The following is a 25,684-nucleotide window of genomic DNA, read 5'->3' as shown; positions in this document are numbered from 1 at the left end:
TCCAGTTCCACCCACGTAGATGCAAATGGCAAGATTTCATTCTTTTTGATTGCCAAGTAATATGCCATTGTATGTGTATACCACATCTTCTTTATCCATTCATCCGTCGATGGTCATTTGGGCTCTTTCCATACTTTGGCTATTGTTGATAGTGCTGCTTTACACACGGGGGTGCATGTGTCCCTTTGAAACAGCACACCTGTATCCCTTGGATAAATGCCTAGGAGTGCAATTGCTGGGTTGTAGGATAGCTCTATTTTGAATTTTTTGAGGAACCTCCATCCTGTTTTCCAGAGTGGCTGCACCAGCTTGCATTGCCACCAACAATGCAAAAGAGATCCTCTTTCTCCGCATCCTCACCAACATCTGTTGTTGCCTGAGTTGTTAATGTTAGCCATTCTGGCAGGTGCAAGGTGGTATCTCATTGTGGTTTTGATTTATATTTCTGTCAGAGAGCAATCTACTCATCATCTCCACTGTCTCCTCCAGAGCTTTGAAGGAAGGCGTGCCCAGAGAATCAGGTCTTGGTGACCGCTTTTCTCTAAGTATATTGTACTTGACATTTTTGGGGTTCATAGACCTTTTTGAGAGTCTGATGAATATTATGAGCACTTCTCTGAGAAAAAAGGACACGCACGCACACACACAATTTTGCTTGGAATTTCAAGAGATTTAACTACTCCATGGATCCCAAGTTATGAAGCTCTTGTCCATGGTCTCCCTTTTCTGAGTGCTTCCGCACTCTTGGAAAGGTTCTCCTCATGTGGACACCCGGGCCCCGGCAGGACTGCAGTGCAGAGAGGCTTGGATGATGGAGTCAGGCAGGCCTGGGTTTGCCTCTCTGGCTCCATATTGATTAGCTGGGGAATTTAGGGTGACACGTTCCCTATATGTAAAACAGGATATTAATGCCTGTCTTGCAGGGGCGTTGAGAAGTGGGATAGGTAAAGCATTTATGCCAGGGTCTGACACCTGGGAAGCACCTGATAAATAATAGCCGCCATGGCCACACCTGTGCTGGCTCCTCTGTCTTCTCTTCTCTCTGGCCCACCTCTTTGTCTCAGACTCCACACTGCCAAATGCCCTAAATTCTTTTTTGTTGCTGTGCGTACTCCGCAGCACCTCTCTGGGGTCTCTGGAGCTGGGCCAGCACCACTGTGATCTGAGCAGGTCCTTGGGTTTAGACCCTACCCACCCAATTCCCTAGCCTTCCCTGGTCGTTCTGAGTCAAACTCCAGGATCATGAAGTTAGCCAGAGAGAGATCTGAAAATGGATTAGGTGCTGATTCTTCTCTAAGAACAACAAAAAGAATAATACTAGCTAGCATTTGCTGTTGGCCGAGTAGGTCTCACATACTTTAAATACGTGATCTCACTTAACCTTCACACAACACTTCTATATGGTGGGTACTGTTGCCAAAGATATAAAAGGTAATGTTCAGAGGTATGTAATGAACACAACCAATTACAGGCAGAGCCAAGATTGGGACTTAACTCTGATGTCAAAGGCCCTACTTCTGGCCTCTATGCTCCATTGCTTCTAGAAATAACTGCTGGCATCAGCATCACTGCCGACACTGTCCCCTTGAGTTAGGGAGACTTGGTCTCCCCATCACCTCCCTTGAGAGGTGATGAAGAAAGATGTGGAAGAGTTCCATGCGCTTAGGGAGCTACACCTCATCATGCCTTCCGTTGACTCAGGTCGCATTCAGTGTGTGCCTTGCTGCATCCCCCAGCCTATTGCAGCCGTGACTTGTCTTTGGTCTTGGCTCATCCTTTTTCGTTCCAGCATCAGGCTAGACACATGAAAGATGCCAGACAAACACTTATGGTCTGTGGATGGGGCTATGAGCCTCAGGAGTGCTCGGTGGCCTCCGTTCTTTCCTGCTCCTCTGCTCCCCCCAAGAGGCCAGTTGGGGTTAGGACTGTTTGCTTGAATGCAGGATGCCTCAGACTCCAGCTGGGAGTGGGGACCAGCAATGAAAGAAATGCTTAGGGGGTGGCACCCTCGGGCTGAGCGAGCCCTGATCACCTTGCAGGAAATGTCTGAAAAAGGCATCCTTTAGCCAAGTGGTCAATAAGTTATCTTTCCCGGGCCCTTCACATAGATTCCCAGATGGAAAATGCAGTCCTTAGGTCTTTGCCATGCCAGAGAGGGAGTGCCAGCATTCCTACTCACTCCTCCAGGGCTCCTTTCATCCTTTCTTCCCCCAGACCTGCAGCCCCCACCCCAGCTGACTGCTCCAATCATCTCTGCCCTCCTATGAGAATTCTTCTTGGCTCCCATGGTGGAGACCTTGATCTTTACTTGCTGAACTCCTGGCATGTGTCTGCTTCACAGCTCTGCTGACCCTTTGACACCAACTGTCCCTCCCTCTTTCCTTCCTTCAGATAACAGATGTTAATTGGATCCTCTTCTGTGCTCAGCACCAAGGATACAGCAGTACCCACTTTCTATCTTTCCATTTAAGAGATGGAGTTTTAGTGATGGATGTGATTATGGTCATGCTTTGGAGTGTGGGAGGAATGGGGCAGCCTGGAGGGCAGTACCTGGGATCAAAAGCCCCTGCTGGTATGGGGCGGCCACCAACCTCCCAGAGGAGGTGTGGTCCAGTAGGCAGAACCCCCACCTAGAAGGAAGGCCCCAGGTGACAGTTGTCATCCAGGCAGGAGTTGGTGTTGGGGATCCAGCCTGGAGCACAGGGCCTGCCAGGGGGCAGAGCAGGGCCATTGGGTGGGCCAGGGTAGAGACCAAGGCAAATAGCATTGGAAGGACCTTTAGTAGAACTCATGGGGAGTTACAGTTTTATGCTGTGAGCTCAAGAGAACAAGGCAAGGACCCCTGAACCTTCTGGAGTGTGGGTGTTAGGGAGGGCCTATAAGCTGGAGACTTGGCATGAAGACACGGGTCAGAAATTAGGCAGGAGCACACAGATCCAAACTGGGTCAAAGGTGAAGTGCTGTGGAGACCCTCTCGTGTTGAGTCTATACTCCCTATATCTCCCCAACCTAGGACCGGACTGGCCACAGCATTGGGGCAGGCTCAGCCCGCAGACCGCAGCTGGCAGCCGGTAGGGGAGAAGGACAGTGGGGCGGGAACTGGACAAGGCCTGGCAGCTATTCTGCCCATAAACTCTTCAATTTAGGAAGATGATTTGAGATGATAAAGAGGCATCTGATAAAATGCACATCTGTTCTTTGGGAAGGAAAAAAGAATGCAACATAAGGATTCTATCATCTCATTCCCTGGGGCCTCATTCAGAGGCTGACTTATACCTTGGATTGAAGCCAGAGTTCACTGTGAACTTGAAGTGTTAGGAAAAGTAAATTCACCTTTAGGTTGATTTTTGTTATGACTGCATTTCTCAGAATTTGGGGAAACTGGGCTGGGAATCCGCTTGGAGCCTGAGCTGGGTGAGTGAGGGGTGGTGAGCACCCTCAGGCATTCATCCAGGGAGCTGTAATCCTGGGCCCCTCATGGACCTCGAATCCGGGAGCCTGAGTCAAAATTGGGAGATAAGCTTGAGAAGCCAGGACAGACAGGATTTAAAACGTGGCATTGTAGGCAAAGTTCTTTCCGTTTCAACATACAGAATCCCATTCAAGATAGCTCAAGTGAAGAATTTACTTAAGAATATATTCTCTGGGCCACCTACACACAGAAGCTGGGGAGAGCTGGCCTCTTGGGGACTGGACTAGGAATTGGAGAGAGAGGAGCAAAGCTGGCTTCTCTTCTCAGGGATCATAAAATATGTCATTTTTGCTTTTGCCTCTTCTTGCACCTGACCCATCATGGCATGGCCACCATGCCTGAGTTCCCATCATGATCCTCAACTCAAGTGTCCCCTGCTGGGTGCCCGCAGTACCTTCCTAGGTAGGGGTACTGTGGAAATCCTAAGCGTGGAAGGAATCTCTTGGGGAGAGAGTATAACATGAGTTGACCACGGGTCTGACAACAGAACCCTGGGGAGGTAAGAGGAGGAGACATAGTTATGATGGAGGCAGGTGGCAGGTCTGTGTGTGTGGCTCCAGAGAAGAATGAGTGATGGAGCAGCCTTTGGTTTGAAGAGCTGATTGGTGAGTGAAGACCCCCCAGGCATGGAGGTGTGGAAGCAGTCCCTTTCAGGTTAACTTGGTCTTGGGGCCAAGCCTGGGGACCTCACACCCACTTTGCCATTTCTGTTATTTCCATCGGAAAATACTTTATGAGTTCCCATCAGCCATCTTAATACATGGAATTTGGGAACACAGTCTCCTGAGAGCCAGGGACTGCCTGTGTCAGATGAGGACCCAGTCGTTGCTTCCCAGTTTTGGCCGACAGAAAGATAATGCCTTACCTCTCCGGTTCTTCTTAGTCTGATTCCACTTTCACTGCCCTTTAACTGTGTATGTTTTTGTTTGTATTTATTGAATGGAATTCTCTGTTTCCTGTTTTTAACTTAAATGTTAGTTGATCTCTAAGGCAGATTGAAATGCAATAAACCATACTTAAAGCAATCTTACCTATGCTGCCTTCCAGTCAATTGTTCTAATATCAGTGGCCTAGATAGAAAAAATACTCCTCACCGTGACTTAAGAGAACCCTGTGGTGAATCCTTTTTGATGAATTAAAGGATGCTTTTACCCAGTAAGTAATCACCCCCTAAATATTTTAGTTTTCTTAAAGCTAAGCACCTTTGCTTTTGTATCTCTTGGCCTCTTCTAGATGTGTGCATTGTGGTACAGATGGAGACAGACCTGTGTCACAAATGCAGTTTACTACTCAAGTATTTTCTTCCTGGGCATGGTGATGAACTCATTTGTTCTTGGACAAAACCAGTGCCCCAGCCCTTCAGAGTTACCCACTGCACAACACACAGGCCTTGGCCATGTCACTTCACTTCATGGGACATCCCTTTTCTTATCTGTAAAGGCTCTTTTCTTATCTATAAAAGCTCTAAGCTTCCTGAGGGCCAAGAATGAGTCTCCTGGTTCTTTTGCCAAAGATAATCCATAAATGTGTGGAGACGAAATGTGTGGTTTCTGCTACATGCACAGCTAATTAGAGAACCACCGTATCTTAGGCTTCTCCTTCATTTGATGCCTCATGGAACTTCAGAATGTTCTACTCAAATTGCATCGAACCTGGACCTTCCAGGGGCCCTCCAACGGGCTCCCATACAGGTTGGCAGAAATCTGGCAGTGGCCCCCTTTGCCCTATCTTAGAAAGTGACAACAAACAGTGATAGGAGAGAGAAAGGAAAGCTGAGGCTGTCTCACAAGCATCAGTGACAAGTGGGCCACACCCTGCGAGCTGGAGATGCAGCTTGAGGGGCAGCAGGGGATGCCGCCGGTGTGAGTCTGGGATGAGACTCCTCTCCCCCTTCCATTGTGCTAACCTGTGGCTGATGTGTGGGATGGCTGGAGCAAAGTCACATTTCTTCTGGGGCTGTTCACATCGAGGTCTGCGGGTCATTACATCTGTGGCTTCCAAGGAGGTCCGGAGAGAGGAGGTGATGATGGTGGTAGAGTTGCCAGTGGAATCTCACCCTGCATTCTTCTGGTCATCTTCTTTCTCTTTGGTGTCATTTAATGAGCTGTTTGCCCGCAAACTGTGAGAGAAAAGCCGTGCTGGTCTTGGCGCTGAGCCTCTAACTCGCTTCCATTGGTCCTTGCTTTCTGCTTCCCAGGTTCTCTGCCAGCCTCCTGCACCCCTAGCCCTGGGCTGCTGTTGCCTGAGGAAGGAGATCCTGTCTTTCCTGACACTGGCACCCCCTAGAGGCATGGCTTTCCCATTCTCTCTGCAGCCCAGAGGCCCTAAGCGGTCAGCCCACCAGCCAAATCTGGTCTGCAGATGTGTTTTGTTTGTTTTGTAGTGCTCACAGTTTTAAACTTACTGCCAACATTTTAAAAAATCAGATTTCTCATAAAAATCCAGAACTCTGGCTTCTCTTGAAAAGTTGGGAGATCTGGCCATGCTGGTCCAGCATTTCCACATGGCAACAATCAATGGAGTTGCATAATGATGGGTTGAACTCTGGGGGAGCACGTGCCCTGCGGTTGGCCACAGACCCCACTACCCCTATTTATCTCTCATACCCAGCCTCTTTCACTCCGATGTGTTGCTCGCCTGGCCTCCTAGCTCCAGGCATCTGAGTTTGCATGTCAGGCCAGTGGGGAAAGGACACCATCTTTGGACCCTAAATCAGGTCCCATGGCACTGGCCATGCGGCTTCTCTCTTCTCTGTCGAGGGAGGAGGGTCAGAACATCAACTACCACCTGGTCATCTGACAGAAGATCCTTCTTCTGGAGGCTCTCTTCTTCTCTTCCTTGAACTTTCAGTCTCTGGCACCTCCTTGTAATACAGCATGCCATGTCCTGGGCTCTGCATGGCACTGGGGAAAAAAGCACAAAAAAGGCAAACAGGGTACTCAGTGTGTTGGGGGAGGGTAGTTTATGGCCCAGCAAATGCATTGGCATCAGAACAGATTCTTTTTGAGCTAGTGAATCAGTGCGACAGGACCATTCATAGATATTAACCTCTCTGAAACCAAGGGGCCATCACAGTTCACTGACATATGCCATCACCCAGAAAAACCCTAGTCACTTTAACCTCTGTTTACCTGTATTATCTTTTTTAAGGTGGAGCCCTTGCTCTGCAGTTCTCCTTGAACTGAGCTGACTTCTGTCCAGAAAGGTCAAAGATAGGCTATGGAATTCCGTGACGCTCTTTCTGCTTCTCTCCTCCAGGTCTTTGGAGACGGTTTGGGTTGGTCTTCCTTTCTTTGATTTCCTGAGTTCCTTGCTACTGTTTCTGTGACCCCATTCATGGGGCTTGCCCTTGGAGATTACCATTACAGACTATCATCTGTAAATCTTGATTGGTCATTTGGTCATCTGTGCAAAGGCCATGTGGTAAAACCCTCCGAAGATTTTCTATGAGGACACGTGTGCCTCTTCTGAAGAACTTTTTACTGCATAGTGAGAATCCTAACCCTTGAGTCCAGGTGACCTTTTCTTCATTATCTGGGGGTTTCCCTTCATTCTTTTCTCCTGTCACACAAGGAGACAAAGACCAAAGACTCAAGGTTAGATCCTCCCAGCTCTGTTGCATACCAGCTGGTGACCACAGATCAAGGGCTTTACCTCATCGAGCCTCAGTTTCCTCATCTGTAAAATGGGACAACAATAACAATACCTTGGCCCACACAGGTGCAGTGAATATTGGCTGGGATAATATATGCAAACATTAGCCAACTCCGTTCAGTCCAACTCAGATGCACATATTTGTTAAGCATCTGTCACAAACACTGCACGGTGGAAATATACAGGATATTGTCTGTGTCCTCAGGGAGTTAAGTGTCTCATTAGGGAAAACAGCCTTGGTTCACAAATACTATGGGCATGGTATGATCGGGCCCAGGAGCTTCTTGAAAGGAAGGCTTACCTCTGGTCTCTTTTTCTATCTCTGGCCCTTGGTACAATGCCTGGCACGGAGAGGTGCCCCATAAGAGTTTGTTAAATGAGGGAACAAATGAACGAATGAATGAGTAAAAGGCCACGAGGGAGATGTAAATGAAGCACAGAGAAGGAGGATGCCTTTGTGAAAGAAGTAGAGTTGGGCCTCGAAGGATTTGGGCTAGGGTTGTAGTTGGAAGGGTCGTGCATTGCAGGTGGAAGGCAGAGCCTGAATGCAGTCATAGGAGGGGGAGCTTAGCAGCAAGAACCAAGGGGTTCAGGGTGGCTGGCAGGTGGGGGAGAGAAGCTGGAAGGACACGTTGGGATCACACTCTGGTGGGACTTGGGCTGAGGGCTTAGGACACTCTCCCGTAAGCTGTCCTCTTTCCTGCCCCAGGGCCCGCAAAGTCTTTGCCCCTCCCCATCCGCCTTTCCCTCAAGCTCCACCACCCCTTCTCTGGGTCCCCAAATGGCTAAATCTTTTCCTTTTCTCCCAGCCTGGGCTGTGAGCTCTTTGACTGAGCCACCCCTCCCTCTCCCCCTAATTTCTGAATAATAATCTCAACACCATCTACTTCATATTCTTTCCTGGTCGTTTGGGGATGTTTCCTCTATCACATAGTGTGTGTTTTTGTAAGTGGTGTTAGTATTTGCACCTTGTTCATATATATATCTTCTTATGTTAGTTTCTTTATGTATTTTAATATTTGGTGAGCTGCATCCTTCCCCCTTGCCCTTGCTCTTTGTGTTTTAGAAATGTCTTGGATAACCTCACTTGTTTATTCTTCTAGGTGAATTTAAGGGTCGCTTTCCTACAAAACTCCAAGAGGATCCCAACAAAATCTTCTTAGAATTTGAGTCACGGTTGCATTAAACCCATAACTTCATTTGGACAAACTGACACATTTATATTACTTACTCAATTCCACCCAGGAACATGGAATGTCTCTTCTTCACTTACTATTATTTTTACAAATTGCAATAAAATCTGTAATTCTCCTATTGCAGTTATACACATTTCCTGTTAGAGTTACCCCAAATCTCTTATGTTGACCGTTCTGGTGGGTTGTCCGTAATGCTCTTTTCCGCTGGCATATTTCAGCATAATGACCACGAAAGGGAGTGCCTTTATCACATCTCAGAGCAGACGAAGGCTTTCCTCCACCCCCCTTCTCATATCCAGCTGCACCCTGAACAATGATTGTGCCATCACCTAAAGAGCTCACCTAGGCACTCTCTTCTCCATTGCTGTGGCCCGCCCACTTCAGGATGTCATCACTTCTTGCTGGGAGACCAACCTCAATGTCCAGTGTGTTCTTTCCTCCCTTCCTCCCTCTGTTCCAGGCCCATCCCAGACCTGGGGTTACGTCACTGAAGAAGTTGGAGCTTTGTGTTTTAGAGAGTGTCATGGATGCAGACAGTTAACATGCAAACACAGAAAAAAGATCATTGCTGATAATGTTCAGTGAGCCCTGAAAGAAATAAATGGGGACTGGAGGAGGTTCTTCCACAAACTTCCTTTTATGCATTCAGCTTATAAGCCCAAAGATTGGCCCTCAGCATCTCAAAGGATTTAATTGGTGCCCCATAATGCTCTTCGGTTCTTGCTGCCTCACCAGCAGCCCCGAACACTGTGGATTTGAATTTCTACCCCCATGCCTCTCTAGTGCCCCACTGCTGTCACACCTGACCACTCCCTGCTTTAGAAGCACACCTCTTCAGAAGCTTCTAGCAATCTATGTATAGGAGAAGCCCTAAGTAGCCCTTTATTATAGAGGCCATCAGTGGAGGCACATGGGCTTAAGATTGCATCTGGGTTTTGCCTCTTACTCTCTGGGTTTTGTGAAAGAGGGTGAGTTGTTTAGAGTCAGTAGTAATAGTCGTAATAGTAGTAATAGCTAACTCGGTGAGTGCCGATTTGGGGCCAGGCATTGTTCTATGCCTTGCATGTATTATCCCTCTTAATCTTTATAACAACCCTATGAGGTGAAGGAGAAAGAGGTTAAATGACTTGTTTGAGGTCCCACAGCTAGTCAGTAGCGAAGCTAAGACTTTGCCGGTAAGCACTCTGACTCTGGACCTTGCACCGTAGGGTCCGTCTAGCAAACCGCCTGATTTGCCTGAACCTCAGATACACCGAGATCAGGTTGGTAGTAGGTAGGCTGTTACATTTGTGCTCCCTTGACAAACCTCACCTGGCACAGTCATTCGCTGGTACCATCCTCTCCTTCAGTGACTCTGGGCTCAGCCCAAAGCGACTTGCTTTGGCCAATGGGAGACTAGAAAGCATGATGTAAGCGGAGGCTTTTACAAAGCACTGGCACATTGGGACTCATCGTTTTGGAAGGCTGCCTCTTGGAAGCATTCTGCGGTTAGGAAGCCCAAGAGGGCTGTGTGTAGAGGCCGCATGGAAGAGAGCCAAGGCCCCAGGCTTATGGCTCCACGTGAGCCATTGTAGCCATCCCTCAGCCATTTGAGCTATCCCAACTAAGACCCCAGACACTGTGGAGCAGACAAGCCAACGCCATTTGTTCTTTGCTGCCATTCTTGGCCCACAGAATCAGAAGCAAGCATAAGATGGTTATTTTAAGCCATTCAGTTGAGAGGGATAGTTTGTTATGCAGCAATAAGTGATGGAAACAGCCTTCGAAGAAGCCAAGGCCAGGCTGGGTATGAAAGGTGTGGGCCAAGTGACAAGAGTGCCTGGAGTCCAGGCTCAGGAGAGCACTGGAAGTTTGAAGCCAGGTGAGCAACAGGTACTTCTGCTTTGAGAACACACCTAAGGAAGAGATCTTTTGAGAACACAGGTACTTCTCTTTGAGAAGAGATCTGACATGGCCGTAACAATAATCAGGGACCAGGAAAAATGCAGGTGCAGGCATTCAAGATAGGGGGAGGGTCCAATGCCAAGCAAAATGGATGTTTGACTGGAGGCTCTGGGAAGGCAGCGCTCAAATCTGCATGATTAAGAAGCCTCCCATGAGCTTCTGCCTGGGGCAGGCGCAAATTCTGAGGCCTCACCAGCCAGTGCTTGGACACAGGTGGGAGCCAGGTAACTGGCTGGAGAAGGGAGGGCCAGACCTCAGAATTGCCCACCCAACACTGTCTCAGGGAAGGTTCTGACAGGCCCTCTCACCTTCTCAGCCATGAGGTTTCCTGGCCGCCATCTTGCCAAGGTGTGGACTCATTACTTTTTCTTTCCATGGTCAGAACAGAGAAAAATGATGGGACCACAACTTTTCCATCTGCATAAACACGGCTATGTTTCTTGCATTCCCAGTGGAGAAAGGTTTTCTGGACAGCCGCCTGTGTGTGTGCGTTATGTGTGTATATGTGTGTGTGCATGTGCACTACAAAGTGCAGAGCACGTGTTCATAGGTGAGTATGTGCTGTAATCTTTTTTTTTTTTTTTTTTTTTGGAAATCCCTTTATTTCCTGATTGTAAAAGTAATCTGTTGAGCACAATTTGGAAATTACACAAAGTATGTAAGAAAATAAAATTCACCCCCAAATTGCCAACCAGAGATAATCACAATGGGTATTGTGGGTATGTCCACCCAGCACTTCCCTCCCATTTTTTTTTTGGATCTGCTTTTTCAGAAAAGATGGGATCATACCCAGTTCTATTGGAATCACCCTGGGCATTATTTCCTTATCTGTGTTTTGACTTACGATATGACCATTTTTCCCAGCTAGTAAACTTCCTTCTAAAACAGTTTATGAGGTTACATAGTGTTCCCTTTATATAATATTTCACTTTAGCCCCCGCCTCCCGTTGAGGGGTGTAGTGATTACAGTCTTTATTATAAAAATGTTGAGATGAATAGTCTTTGTCTTTACGGCCAATCAGTTCCTTGGTGCCAATATCTAGAAGTCATATTATTGGGTCAAAGTCATCTTACTGCCTATTTTGGTACACCTTGCTAAATTACCTCATAAAATGTTGCCAATTTATATTCCTCCTCCACAAGCAGCATATAAGAATTCCCTTTTTATTATACACTTGCTGATATTAAATCATTTCATTAACACATGTTGGCAATGATCTTTTAACTCATTTTCCCTTTCCCTTCTGTAGCATTTGAAATTTGGCATAGATATAAAATTTACTTGGCACTGAATTGCTTAGGATTACACATTGATTACCATAGTGGTTGACTAGTTCATTCCTAATTCAGCCTGTCGAGGGGGCTTGGCCTCTTTTTTTTTTTTTTTCTAATGAATAATTAAAACCTCAGCTCAGCAGGTGTTTCTTGCACTGACGGAGAGGAGGTGTGCAGATACTTCACCCGTCTGCCTTGCCTGAGATGCTCGCTGATACCGCACTTGTACAGGTGTGGGGTAGGGGGCATGGGTTAGGAGCGTGGATTCTGGAGTCAGACAGGCCAGACTTGGAATGCAAATTCAGTCACTTACCAGCTGGGTGACCTCGAACAGCTTACTCATGACCCTTCATTTTCTCTTCTGTAAAAGAGGAATAATATTACTTATTCATGGGATTGCTGTGCGTATTACATATGACCAAAGGGCATGGCAAAGTAAGACTGCTTAAGACATAGCTGTGAGGATAACACTCCAAAGCCCTGTACAAGCTGGCTGTGCGTTCCTCAGGCACCAGTGCCCGCCATGCTGCCCTCAGCCCTGGCTCCGGCCACGCGGCACTCACTTTCCTTGCCCAGGACATTGTCACTTGCTGGGTTTTTGTTTGTTTACTTGTTTTTGCTTTTTTGGTTTTGTTTTGCCTGTTTTGCTAGAATACTGTCCCTAGATGGATGTCCCCTTTTCATCATTTAGGGTCTCAGGCCAAATGCCATCTGCTCAGACAGGCCTCCCCTGGGCTCCCATCCCCCCACTGCTCTTTCTTAAAACTGTTGTAATTTCTTCAAAGTGCTTAATCCTGCTGGCAACAATCTCATTGTTTATTTGTTGATTTTTATCCTCTGCACCAGAGCCATGAAGGCACCATAAAGGTAGGTCGTGTGTGTCCTGTGTTCAGGAACCCGGCACAGTGCTACCCCAAGCAGACACTCAACCAATGTTTACTGAGTTACTAGTAATGAAGTGGTTTGTAGGAGCTTGTGCTGGAGATTTTTTTTTTTTATTAGAATAAAGCAATGCAGATGCATGATAGGTTTACCTCTGGCGGGCCAGAGCTGTAAATACAGGTGTCTTCAAAGTGAGTAAATGGACAGTAGAGGTAGTCCCGGCCCGCTTACTTTAGCGTGTGATGTATACGAAAGGATTCGACATCAGACCATCTGGAGAGAATCTCAGTCTCTCTTCTCAATGGCTGTGTCATCAGTGATATCTTACCTGCTCTAAGCCTCAGTTGCCCTGCGTGTAAAATGGGAACGATATCCACCTCAGAGGGTTAGCTTGAGGATGAAACAGGTTAACGTAGGTGTGTACCTGCAAATAGTCAACACTTGAAAAATGGTAGTTATTCTGGTGTTTAAGAAAACCAAGGACTAAAAAATGTTAGGCTCTACAAATGAGGGATAGAAGGAATAATTAATATAAAGCTTTGTTTATAATTAGCATATTAATGAATATGCATAGTCACTATGCATGAGCATATATTCGATAGAGCAATATTGATCTATGGAACAAGACTGTCCTCTTGGGCTTTGGACAAGCCCATCTCTTTCTGCCTAGATGTCTTTGGATGTATATAGTTAATATTTCATTAATTATGGTGGAGGAGTGTTGTGTATACATCAATGTCTCATATGATGCATATAATTAAGCTACTTTTTGTTGGGAACGGAAGAAAATTGGGCTTTTCCAAAGAAAAGCAGCTTGCTCCCAAAGTTGCTAACAGATTGCTTCTTAATTGAACTTGGGAGGTGAATTATATGGTGAATTAGAAAAAAGAACAACTCTGAATTTAGTGAATTGTTCCATAAAGGAAACTGTGGGATTGAATTGCAAATGCTGGATAGAAACATTTCAGCCTGGCCCCATGCATCATGGGCCATTGACCTCTGCTGTGTTTCAGTGAGAGCGTGAACAGGCCTGTAGCTCTCTTTTCAAGGCCTGGAGGGCATTCTTTCCCAGAGACCAGCTGTAAGCCTGGGTTTCTTATGCAAAGGAGACGTTTGAATAAGCCCCTGTGACTAATGAAATCTACAAGGTCTTTGCATATCCTCTCACTAAAGAGGTAATTAACCAAAGATCAAATATGAGCATTTATACATATTTTTTTCCAAATATTTTTTGTCTTGCGATTACACCCAAGGAAGAATATATCCCCACACCCTAAATGCCCCCTCCCCCACTGTCCCCAATCTTTGTGTCAGGCTGTATTTCTCTTCCCTGTTCTGTGGTACCCATGCCTGCAGTTCCAACCACAGTCACACCTGTCTTACTCATTTGCTAGCTTTTACTGAAAGAGAGCAACATTTCTCACTGATTTAGATGTGAGAAGCGACTTTTTAAATGTTTGATGTCTGTTTCCAGCCCCACGTCTTTCATTACCGGTAAGCTTGGGGAGTAAGAGTTTAGTTGTAAGAAAATATCATGAAATGAGACTGCCTCTCACAGGTTCTCTGAGTAGTCACTCTCAACCTTGGCTGTACCTTAGAATCATCTGAAGAGCTTTTGAAAATCCCAAGGCCCAGCCCAGGCCCAGACTGGTTAAATAAGAAAGCCCCTGGTGGGTGGGACCCAGGCATCAGTATTTTTCTTCCTAAAACTTTTTTTTTTTTTTAACATTTATTCCTTTTTGAGAGTGAGAGAGACAGAGCATGAGTGGAGGAGGGGCAGAGAGAGTGGGAGATACAGAATCAGAGGCAGGCTCCAGGCTCTGAGCTCTCAGCACAGAGCCCGACGTGGGGCTTGAACCTACGGACCACAAGATCATGACCTGAGCTGAAGTCAGATGCTCAACTGACTGAACCACCCAGGCGCCCCATCAGTATTTTTCTAAAAAGTTTCCCAGGTGATCCCAAATCACACTGAAGGTTGAAAACCATTGTTCTGAGAATATCTGCTTTCCTCTCCCCATAAAAGCTGATGAAGACAAATTTTCCCATCAGTTAGGCTGCGTTAGAAATGATTGAGTCCTCTCTCTCTCTTTTTTAAATGTTTATTTATTTTTGAGAAAGAGAAACAGAGTGTGAGCAGGAGAGGGTCACAGAGAGAGAGAGAGGGAGACAGAATCTGAAGCGGGCTCCAGGCTCTGAGCGATCACCACAGAGCCCGATGCGGGGCTCGAACTCATGAACAGTGAGATCAGACCTGAGCTGAAGTCGGATGCTTAACTGACTGAGCCACCCAGGTGCCCCGATTGAGTTCTCTTTTTAAGCACTGCCTACCTGACTTACCTATCCATCCATCTCATATTTTATTGAGTGTCTGCTATGTGCCAGGCACAGTGCTGGGTGTTCATTGTTGGACAAGGCAAGATCCCTTTCTTTGAGATGCCAGAAACTAGAAACCAAACTGAGGGATCAGCTGAATGGACAGGAGGTGCTGATACCTTGTGGTAAGGGATGCGAATCAGCCCAGGCTGTGACTGCACAGAGCAGAGTGCTTGGAACTTGGGAGAAGCAGTGGGTCAGTGTCCCAGAAGAAGCAGTGTCCCTGCTGACACTTGAAGCACCAGTTGGATTTGGCCGGGTCAAGAGGTGGGTGTGGCTGAAGACAATAGAAATCAAGGTGCTGTAGGTAGCTTGGGGTGGCTGGGTAGGAGTGGGAAAGTAGCAGCCTCAAGGCCCCAGGTGGGGGAGGCAGGCAGGGCCTTGTCACAGGGGCCAGGCAATCCTTTCAGGAGTTAGAACTCATCCCAAAGGCAGTGGGGAGCCTCAGGAAGGGTTTCATCAGGGGGAGTGGCCAAACCACATTATCTCCAGGTGGATCCCAGGCTTAGCTGTACTGGAAGCATGAGATTTGCTGCCCTTTTGAGAAAAAAAAAAGACACTCTCTAGTCTTGCTGGTAAAGATGACAGAGGGGGGATTTGTGTTCTTAACTGCCCAGGGCTCCAAGCTCTCATAGGCCTCCTGGAAAATGCCGTGGGTCCCTTGGGACCCTTCCCCAGGCTCTCCCAGGCACCCCACTTGTTCTTTCTGGTCCTGAGGCTGAGGGGAAGAAGCACAGGTTTGGGGGTCAGATTGGCCCCACCTCCAGCTATCACCATTGCTAACCATCTCCGTACCCTCAAGACACGCAAGTCACTTCACCTCTTGGAGCCTTGTTTCCTTGTCTGTAAAGTGGGGATGTTTATGGTCCTTTTGTCATTGTGTCTTTTTGAGGCTAGAATTACAAAACACAATACAAGAAACTCATTTAGCACTGTTCTTAGGCATGGTCAGCTCCATAACTGCCACTTAGGAAACACTGATTCTTTCCCCCTCTATCTACTGGGGGGGAGGGGGCACCCGCTCTGCCCTCAACTCCAGAGCTTTTGCTCCTATTATAGCTCCAAGCGCCTGGAGGCCAATAGATCAGAAGTCCTTGGCCCCCACCCTCCTCTGCCTGATGCAGAGCTGAATATCAGTCTCTCCTGGCTTTTGTTCCCTCAAACACAGCCTACAGCTAACCTTGAACCCAGACTGTGCTTACAGGTTATTTATTTATTTATTTATTTATTTATGGCCTCCCTCCACCCCTTTCGCAAGAGCCAAGCATGTCTAAACTTTCCATCCCTTCATGCTGGGGTAGTGCTATGTGGAATCTCCTTTCAAATGCCAGCCCCTGAGTCCCCCTCCTGACCACTACTAATAACCCTGGTCATATTCAAAGTCGGTGCAGTTACAAAGCCCTTTCGTGTCCCCTGGCTGTCGTCTAGATCCCTCAGAATGAAAGCCAGATCCTCAAAATGCCCCCACATGAGCTAACCCTCCAGACCCTCCCCTGCCCGCTGGCCTCATTGCCTGCGACTCTGCCCCTCACAAATCATCCCGCCTCCCTACCGCCAAGCACACTCCCACCCCAGGGCCTTTGCCCCTGTTGCTTTTTCAATTTGGAATGTTCTTCCCCAGATTGTCTGTGGACTCTCTCCTTCACTTTCCTCAGGCTTCTGCTTTTCTACCTCATATGAAACAACCCCTTATCCCTAGTGCCCACTGTTCCCCTCACCCTCATTTATTTTCTTCACAGTGCTTATCGGCAACTGACTTAAATACTTAGTTGCCTATTTGTTTTTTGTTTTCTCCCCTACCCTCCATCAGAATATAATTTCCATGAGGTCAGGGTAGAGTTTGTTCCGTGTTGTATCCTGAGCAGCAGAAACAGCATCTGGCGTGTAGCAGGTGTCGGATAAATATTTGTTGAATGAGTTAGTGCCTAAACAAACCCATTACCTCATTTGGTCTTCAAAACAAACAGCCCATTTGACAGATGAAGAATACAAACACCCAAGGTCTTATCCGCAGTTACGCAGTCAAGACTAAGCTAGTCCTAGATCTTTGGCTTCAGCCTCTTCTTCACTCCACACATGCCACATTCCTGTACTGGCCAGCGATTTTCATACCATCAGGATTTCCCCTGACCTTTAGCCCGAGAGGAAATGATATCGCAACTGGAAGAATACCCAGAGGGCTGGGAGCTGGCAGCGAATGCACCGGCAGCTGCAGGGAGTGTGTGAGTGGATTCCGAGTTGGCCAGAAAGGCAGCAGAATGAACAGGATGAAGGCACGCAAAAATGTCAGCGCACGTCTGGTCCACTGCCGGTGTCATAGTCAGGAGAGGGAAAGAGGCGGTCTGCACGGTGGACCACAGGGTCATCTCCCTTGCTTGTTCAGGGCCAGGTCATTGGATTGCATGTTTGGGACCCTACCTCGAGCATTGTTGGAAGCCTGTGAGCTGTGGGGCACAGCAAAGATCATCAGGTTTCCTACCAGGAGACTGTGTCCTGAGCCCCCAGCTTCCCTGATGGGCTGGCAACCCCGGGCTAAGCATTTTGTGTCTCAGTTTTCTCCTCCGGAAAATGGGGTTCCTTTCTGCCACAGAAGGTTCTAATCAGGGTCAAAGGAGATATGGGGAAACTGCTTTGCAAGCTGCAAATTTCTAAACAAATGCAGGAAACAATTTTGCCCAAGTAGATTGTCCTGTAGTCGCTTTGATGTGGTTTCATATATATAATAGTCTCTCCTGGACATAGGCTTTGCCCTCATATCTGCTCCCTGGTGTCACAGCCCACTCAGTTTCACAACTCCTGAATGTAGGAGTCACTAGGGGCCCCTCTCAGTCCCTCGTATCTAGTTCATCAGCCTCCCTGTTTCCCTGTCTGCAACTATATCCCTGTGGATCCAGCCTCCCTCTCTGTCGTGTTCCCCCTTGCCCACCACTGTCAGCCCCTCCACGTGGCAAGCTCATTCCCCATCCAGATTCTTTCCTGATCCTGGCTCAGACTTCTATGTCAGTTTCTTTGACTCCAGTGGTCAGAGAAGGCCCTTTCTGAGCAACTGCCCCAACCATGCTCTACCACATACCGCCTTTGACCTTCAGGTTTTCTGAACCTACAACGATTGTGGCCTTTTGTTTTCTTACTTTGTGTTTATCGCCCAGCCACCCATGTCACCCGTCTGTCTTGTTCACTGCTGGATCACCTGGTGCCTGGCGATTGCCTGGTGCACACAATTTCAGCTCACTGTGGGTCTAATAATATTTGCTGATTGACCACGTTCCTGGTGAGGACAGGTGTGAACGAGGTTTATACCCAGTGGCCACTAGCATTGGCCACAAACAAATACAAGCATCACTGTTCTTGACCAAGGCCGTGTCTGCGGAGTCTAATACATGAAGTTAGCAAAAGGGATTTCTTTTTTTTATGTTTATTTTTTTCATGTTGAGAGAGAGAGAGTGCGCACATGTGAGTGCAGGGTGAGGGGGTAAGACAGAGAGAGGGAGTGAAAGAATCCTAAACAGGCTCCGAGTCATCAGGGTAGAGCCCACCTCAGGGCTCAATCTCAGGAACCACGAGATCATGACCTGAGCTGAAATCAAGAGTCGGGTGCTTAGCCAACTGAGCCACCCAGGCACCCTGGAAGTCAACAGAGCAGTTTCTTTTTATTTTATTTTATTATTTATTTATTTATTTTTAAGAGAGAAAGAGAGAGAGAGAGGAAGAGAACGTGTGCGCGCGTGCGCGCGCGCACACACACACACACACACACACACACACTCATGCATGTGTAAGCGGAGGAGGGGCAAAGAGAGAAGGGGACATAGGATCTGAAGTGGGTTCTGTGCTGACAGCAGAGAGCCCGATACGGGGCTCAAACTCACAAACTGTGAGATCGTGACCTGAGCCGAAGTCTAACATTTAACCAACTGAGCCACCCAGGCGCCCAACAGAGCAATTTTAAAATGAGGCTCACTCCAAAGAGAAAACCAAAATACTTATTTAAGCCAAGGTTGTAACTGACCACATTACATATTTAAAAGCAGCACTGATGATTTCTCCCTGCATTCCACACCAGGGGACCCCAGAAGGCTGTGTCCTGTTTACATTTGGGCTTCCTGGTGGAGGTGAGGGTGAGAAAGCCGACTTCGAGGTTGACTCTGGGATTTGCCTGTTAACTTTGTGTATCTGACTCCAAGTACCCTTGAACTGGTCAAGGAGAGTAATCCGTTTATAATTTGTGAATCATGTGCGTGGTTATGGAAAAGCAGGTTCTTTTTTGCCCCTAACATCTAGAACAGTACCCAGCCTGTGATAGGTGCCCAATCAACCCTTGTTATCAAATCTTTCTTGATCTGCCAGGGATTCTGGTCATCCCTCAGGTGACCAGGTTTGCTCCCTCATTTCTTGGTGCTCCTACAAAGAAGGCTAGTGTGTCCTCATGCTTCTTTTCTTCCTCATTCCTTTAGGTGGGCTCGAGGAGCAGCCTTTCGAGAGCTGGCAGAATGCTACAGCCATGAATACCAGCAGCGAGGAAGCCAGAAAGGGTAATATGAGGCCCCGCCAGGCCTCTGCATCCTTGTTTTTTTCAGCTGTGGTAAATTTCGCAGAATATAAAATTTCCATTTTAATGTGTACAACTTAGTGGCATAAAGTACCTTCACGATGTTGTGCAACCATCCCTCTATCTTGTTCCAGAACATTTTTATCATCCCAAAGGAGACCCCACACCTGCTAAGCAGTCACTCCTCTTTTGTCCCTCACCCCCTGCCCTTGGCTTTGGAAACGTCTTATTCCACTTTTTACTTCCTATCACAGTAGACTAGAAGCACCGAGGTCTGTGGCCATGAGGGAGTGTGTCCTCTTACTGAGGATGGACTGGCTGCCGGAGAAAGCCGTAGAAGGGTGGTGTTTGGTTGCTCAGGGACTGTACAGTCTTCAGTTAAACTCTGCCTTCTGGGTTTGACCTTTCTCATTGGTGCCTGGCTTGTAAGTTGCTGCCCCCAAGGGCTGACAGGAGGGATCGTGAGGCTTTGGGAACTGGGTATCTGAGGGAACAAGTGGGCATGGGAGGCAAGGTGGGAAGATAAAGCTGGGGTGGGGGCTCGGGAGGAGGGTGTAGACTAGAGACCTTGTGTGTGCGCTGCTGGGGGAGGGGGCGGGTGGGGTTGTCTGTGGCCAGGGCCACCTGCCAGGTTCCTGCCTCGATAGTGCTGCTTCTGTCTATCTGCACACTAATGCTCACAGGAATGTGCTTTCCTGGTTCTAGAGATTCTAGCCTGGAGATTATGGGTGGGGGTGTCTCACTAGAAGCATCTCAGTTTGGGGGAGTTTTTCCCATTCGGAAGCTGTGCTGGAGGAGAGAGGCTGCTGGGCTTTGGGCTGGCCTGCAGCCTACAGGAGTGAGGGCTCACTGCTGGCAATGGCGTTTCTTCTGCCTAAAATGAACGCGGGGCAAAAGGAATAATTTTTTATTGAAGTATAGTTGACACACAGTATCAAAAGGAATGATTTTTAGAATCTTCTGATCCGTAGTCGAATGCATTATCCATTGCACCACTGGCCAGTCAAAAGGAATAATTTTTTTAATTTTATTTATTTATTTTAAGAGGGACAGAGAGAGCATGAGCACGGGAAGGGCAGAGAGAGGGAGATCCCAAGCAGGCTCCACTGGCTGTCAGCACAGAGCCCAATGTGGGGATCGATCCCACAAAACTGTGAAATGATGACCTGAGCCGAAATCAAGAGTTGGAGGCTTAACCAACTGAACCACCCAGGCACCCCTATCATATCCTTATTTAAAGTTAAAAAAAGGTTTTTTTAACATTTATTTATTTTTGAGGGAGAGATTGAGAGAGAGACAAAGCGTGAGTGGGAGAGGGGCAGAGAGAGACAGAGACACAGAATTGGAAGCAGGCTCCAGGCTCTGACTTGTCAGCACAGAGCCCGACGTGGGGCTCGAACTCACAAGCTGCGAGATCATGACCTGAGCCAAAGTTGGATGCTTAACTGACTGAGCCACCAGGCACACTTATCATATCTTTTTTTAAAGTTAAAAAAATTTTTTTGAATGTTTATTTATTTTTGTAGGAGAGAGAGACAGAGCGTGAGCAGGGGAGGAGCACAGAGAAAGGGAGATGCAGAATCCAAAACAATCTCCAGGCTCTGAGCTCTCAGCACAGAGCCAGACTCGGGGTTGAACTCACAAATTGTGAGATCATGACCCGAGCTGAAGTCGGATGCTTAACCGATTGAGCCACCCAGGCGACCCTATCATATCCTTTTTTAAATGTTTTTAAAAATTCTTTTCCCTGGGGCACCTGAGTGGCTCAGTGGGTTAAGCATCTGACTTCGGCTCAGGTCATGATCTCGAGGTTCGTGAGTTCAAGCCCCACGTCCAGCTCTGTGCTGATCGCTCAGAGCCTGGAACCTGCTTCGGATTCTGTGTCTCCCTCTCCCTCTGCCCCTCCCCTGCTTACACTCTGTGTGTATCTCTCTCTCTCTCTCAAAAATAAATAAACATTAAAAAGAAATTAAAAAAAAATTCTTTTCCCTTTGGGGCACCTGGGTGGCTCATTCAGTTCAGCGTCCGACTTCAGCTTAGGTTATGAACTCAGTTTGTGTGTCTAAGCCCTGCGTAGAGCTCTGTGCCGACAGCTCAGAGCCTGGAGCCTGCTTTGGATTCTGTCTCCCTCTCTCTTTGCCCCTCCCATGCTCATGCTCATGCTCTGTCTCTCAAAACTAAATAAACATTAAAAACTGTAAAGAAAAAAAATTCTTTTCCTTTTAATTTGGCTACCTCCTTCACTTCTTTTTTTCACATACCGCCCCCTACGCTTTTCTCTGTCATGCAAGCTTGATGACGTTGTACGCATCCTTCCACACTGTTTTCCCCACACACATGTATTCATATATACACTTAGGTAGAGATATAAACATATATTCAAATACAAGCTTCATCGCTTTAAAAAGTGGGATCATATTTGATACATGCTTTTTATGAATCCTGCTTTTCTCAGCAACACCTCATGAGAAACTCCTCTAATGCATTTGTGATAACTTTATTCTTTTGAACATTTTGCAAAACATTCCTGATATGGATGGACTGTAATTGATCCAGTCGTTCCCTTGTCAATTAACCTTCACTTCATTCGAAGTTTTTGCCTTCGTGAGCAATGCTGCATTGCACTGACATTCCTGAACACACATCCTCACACTCTTGTTTTTAACAGGTGTTGCTAGAACGCATTTCAAAAGGTAAAACCGTTCACGTTTCCATAGCAACTTGAGAGTGTGCCTTTTTCACTGTATCCTCTCTAGCACCAGGTACTAGCAGCGTGTTTAATAATGTAAACAGTGGTTTATTATTACTTAATTTTTATTTCCTTGACTGCCGGTGACTTTCAACATTTCTTCCTGGCTTTGCCAGTGATTTGGGGACGCACTTCTGTGATTTGCCTCTTCCTGCCTGTCTTCTGCTCACTTTGCTGTTGGGTTGCTGATCCCCCTCTTTTCAGTCTGGCCTCCTTTAGAGAAAGGCAGATTCATTAGCTGCCCCGCCTCCCCCCGCCCCGACCACGTGACAAATGTGCATTTGTTTCTGTATCTCACAGGATATTTACTTCTGGGACCATGTGCGGGGCTCCCTTTAAAAATCTGTGGTTTCCTGCTCTGCTTTTTCTAAGTATTTTGACTTGTGCTTTCTCAGACTCTCCAGACATCTGGTAATCTTAGTGGCACTTCATTTTGGCCACAGAAACCCAGCCCTTGGCGCTAACAATTGAGCACAGGGTGTGAGGATGCAACTCGAGGGGTTCGCTATCCCTGCAGTAACATAGACGCCACACCTAATTTTTCCTTCCGTAGTGATTTATCGTTGCATAAAACCACGCCCAAACTTGGTGACTTCAAACAGTGGTTTGCTATCTTTCGCGATTCTGTGGGTTGACTGGGCTCAGTGGGATGTTTCCTTAGCTGACATCAGCCGGGTCACTCACCCAACTGCATTCCTCTAGCAGCTGGGCTGGGCCCGGATGGAAGGTCCAAAAAAGCTATAGTCACATGTGCCTCCACGTGGCTCTTCTCTCCACATGGACTTTCGTTTGGTTGTCTAACCTGAGACTTTTCTTACAGTATGGCGGCTGGCTTCCCGGGGGGAAGAAGCAGAAGCCGCCAGTCCACTTAAGGCCTGAACTCAGAGTACCCAGAATGCCACTTCTGCCACATTCTATTGGTCGACACAAGCCTAACCAGCTTCAAGGAGAAGCAAATAGATTCCACCCCTCAATGTGAAAAACAGCATGAGCTCACAGGAATGAGAGCTGTGGCCATATTCAGAGACCAGCTCCTACCTTCTCTTGCTGCATCTTACCTGCCCACCAGCAACAGGCATTGTCAGGGGTCTTAGTATTTACTAGTTTGTTGGTGTAAAATGACCCAACCAAATAAACTTCGACAGTCAGACGCACTTGGGTTTGCATCCCAGCTTAGCCACTGAGTAGCTAGGACCTCAGATGAGTATTCGAACTCCACATACGACGTTCGGGGAGAATTAGAGGTAATATTTATGCAAAGTGCACAGCCAGGTTCTGGAATTTAAGAGGTGCTCACTGAATGTAGCTCGTCTACTTTTTCCTCCCTACCTCCACCTCCAAGAATAATAATATCCAGCATTAAAGTATATCATCCACCTCTGGACTGGGATTCCACAGCTGTTCAACAGCTGCACAGAAATACAATTAAAGGAGACCGGAAAGAATAAGGCTGTTGCAGTTTGTTAAAATTCTGTTTCTGGTAGGTTGGCCTGTGCATGGTACCCACACTGCGCAAGAAATCTTCTTGGGGTTTTTAAGGCGGACAGTGACAATACTCCCCCAGCCACCCCTCCTCATACCCCTAAAATAGGCTAAATCCATAGTCCACAAACCCTCCAATGACCCTGGGCTTTTGGAAGTGGATAATGTCAAGGCTAGGCCAGTTTCTCCACTCTGTATTGCAGCAGCAGATGGGCAGGTCTTTAAGCATCCAGGGCAAGCCTGACGAGGAAAGAGACCCTTGTCACCCTCAAAGGTGAGCTGAAGGCAGGCTATTCTAGCCTGTCCCCCCCAGCTTTCCCTCCGTCAGCTCCATCTTTCCAGGGCACTGTCAGGCGCCAGCCTGGGGTGCTCCTTGTTTTTGTTTGAATTGAAGATAAGTTGTGTCAATCTCAGATTCCCCTTTAATCACAGCCTGCCCCCCTCCCACCACCCCCAGAAAAAGAGACCGCCCAAGCAGGAGAAAGGATCTGAGGAAGCCCCCCTGCCCCGGCCCCCCTGGCTTCAGCAGCAGGTTTATTTCCTGGCATTATGTGGCTCCCCTCAGCCCTGACGGCAGGGATTTGTGCTCCCAGCTCTGGGGAGGGCTGGGGGGCTCAGAGAATTGCTCACTCAGCATCCCCCTGGCAGACCGTTTGGTCCAGGGAGTCTCCCTCCCCTGGCGATGAGAGCTCAGCATGTATTTTGGGGCTGCTAATAGGATTAATGAAATGGAGTGTGTAACCGCTACTCCAATGAAGCTGTGACTGTTTTGATGGAGCCTGATTTCCAGAACCATATTCATAAAAGAGAATGAAACTTTCACTTTCAGTAACGGTTCCTAAGGGCTTTGTGTTGCAGGAAATAATAATGGAATCTTGTTTGCACTGGAGACCACAAACTTGGGTGCAAAGCACCACTCAGCTCCCGGACCCCTGAATGTCACTAATGTCAGTATATCTGGGTGCAACCACTGAACCTAACTGTAGGCATTCTCTCTAGCCTGTCCCCGAATGCAGACCTTGACAGTGATTACTGAAGCTCGCATTGAGCCTTTACGACTGCAGGCATTTGACATTCATTACCTGGTTCAATGCCCACAACACCACCATGCAGCAGGAAACAAGACTCAGAAGGAAGGAAGAGTGGCTTATCCAAGGCCACACAAGTAGCAAATGGCAGCATTTATCTTGAGCCTAAGTCTCCCAACTTAAAACCCCCTGCTCTCAACTTTTAGGCTATATCAGTGGTTCTCAAACGTCCCTGTGCTTTTGAACTACCTAAGAGCTTTAAAATCTCACATGCCTGGACTCCACTGTAGTTGGACCGAGTTGCCACCTCAGGGCAGGGGGCAGACACCAGGATTTTTAAAAAGCTTCCCAGTTGATTCACACGTGCAGCCAGGTTTGAAAACCATCATACAGAATAATCCAGTCTCTGCTTTCACCGAGGGGCTACTCTTTAGTCTTCCAAGGTTCCCAGGCAAGGTATGAATTTGCCCATCACCCTGGGGTGGGGGTTATGCAGATGGCTTGGCTGTCAGGATGGTTGTATCCAGTGTGGGGGTGACCAGTTAAAAAATCGAAAATTCCTAGTTCCTCTCTTGAGAAGGCTGGGTCAGGCCTGGTTCTGTTTATGGCACACCTGTGCCTTCTTCTGGAGATGGAACATTGAATGGCTGTGGCCGCTGTGCTTTTTCAGAGAGAATAGGGTCCACTCCCAGAGCCAGATAATTTAAATGGACTTTATCCCCCAGCCCACCCCAACCCCCAGTGTGTTAAATCCTTTCAGATGCCCCTGAGCTTCTCTTCAAATGTAGGACTCTTGGCCATAATAAATAACTACATCCTTCTATGTGGACTCCAATTCCAGCTAGTAGTAATCCAAGAAAATCCAATAATGACAGTTGCATTAAGATCCTTCTTCCAGGCTAAGCAGAACATCTGTTTAGACATATTTTTAATCGGCAAATGCTTCCTGTGTTGAGTCCTCGGCAAATTAAATTTCTCACTGGACCGAGGGGGGAAGCTGTCATTCAATAACCCATCTCTGGAAATTACACCCCAGTCTCTTTCCAGGTGCACTTAAGATTTTCCCATGCTGACTCG

The 25,684-nt window shown here is 47.4% G+C and overlaps 1 protein-coding gene across 1 annotated transcript in view; it reads left to right on the top strand.

The window, feature by feature from the left end:
- The window catches only part of TLL2 (tolloid like 2), a 123,026-nt gene that overhangs the window by 32,434 nt on the left and 64,908 nt on the right, over positions 1–25,684 (top strand). Inside the window, exon 3 of the mRNA XM_043597120.1 lies at positions 19,254–19,331. Coding sequence (XP_043453055.1) covers positions 19,254–19,331 — 78 coding nt within the window. The remainder of the gene's footprint in view (positions 1–19,253; positions 19,332–25,684) is intronic.

Source organism: Prionailurus bengalensis, chromosome D2, assembly GCF_016509475.1.
Source record: "Prionailurus bengalensis isolate Pbe53 chromosome D2, Fcat_Pben_1.1_paternal_pri, whole genome shotgun sequence".
Lineage (NCBI taxonomy): Eukaryota > Metazoa > Chordata > Mammalia > Carnivora > Felidae > Prionailurus > Prionailurus bengalensis.
The sequence above is the reverse complement of the archived record's forward strand: the minus strand, read 5'-3'. Positions and strand labels throughout refer to the sequence as shown.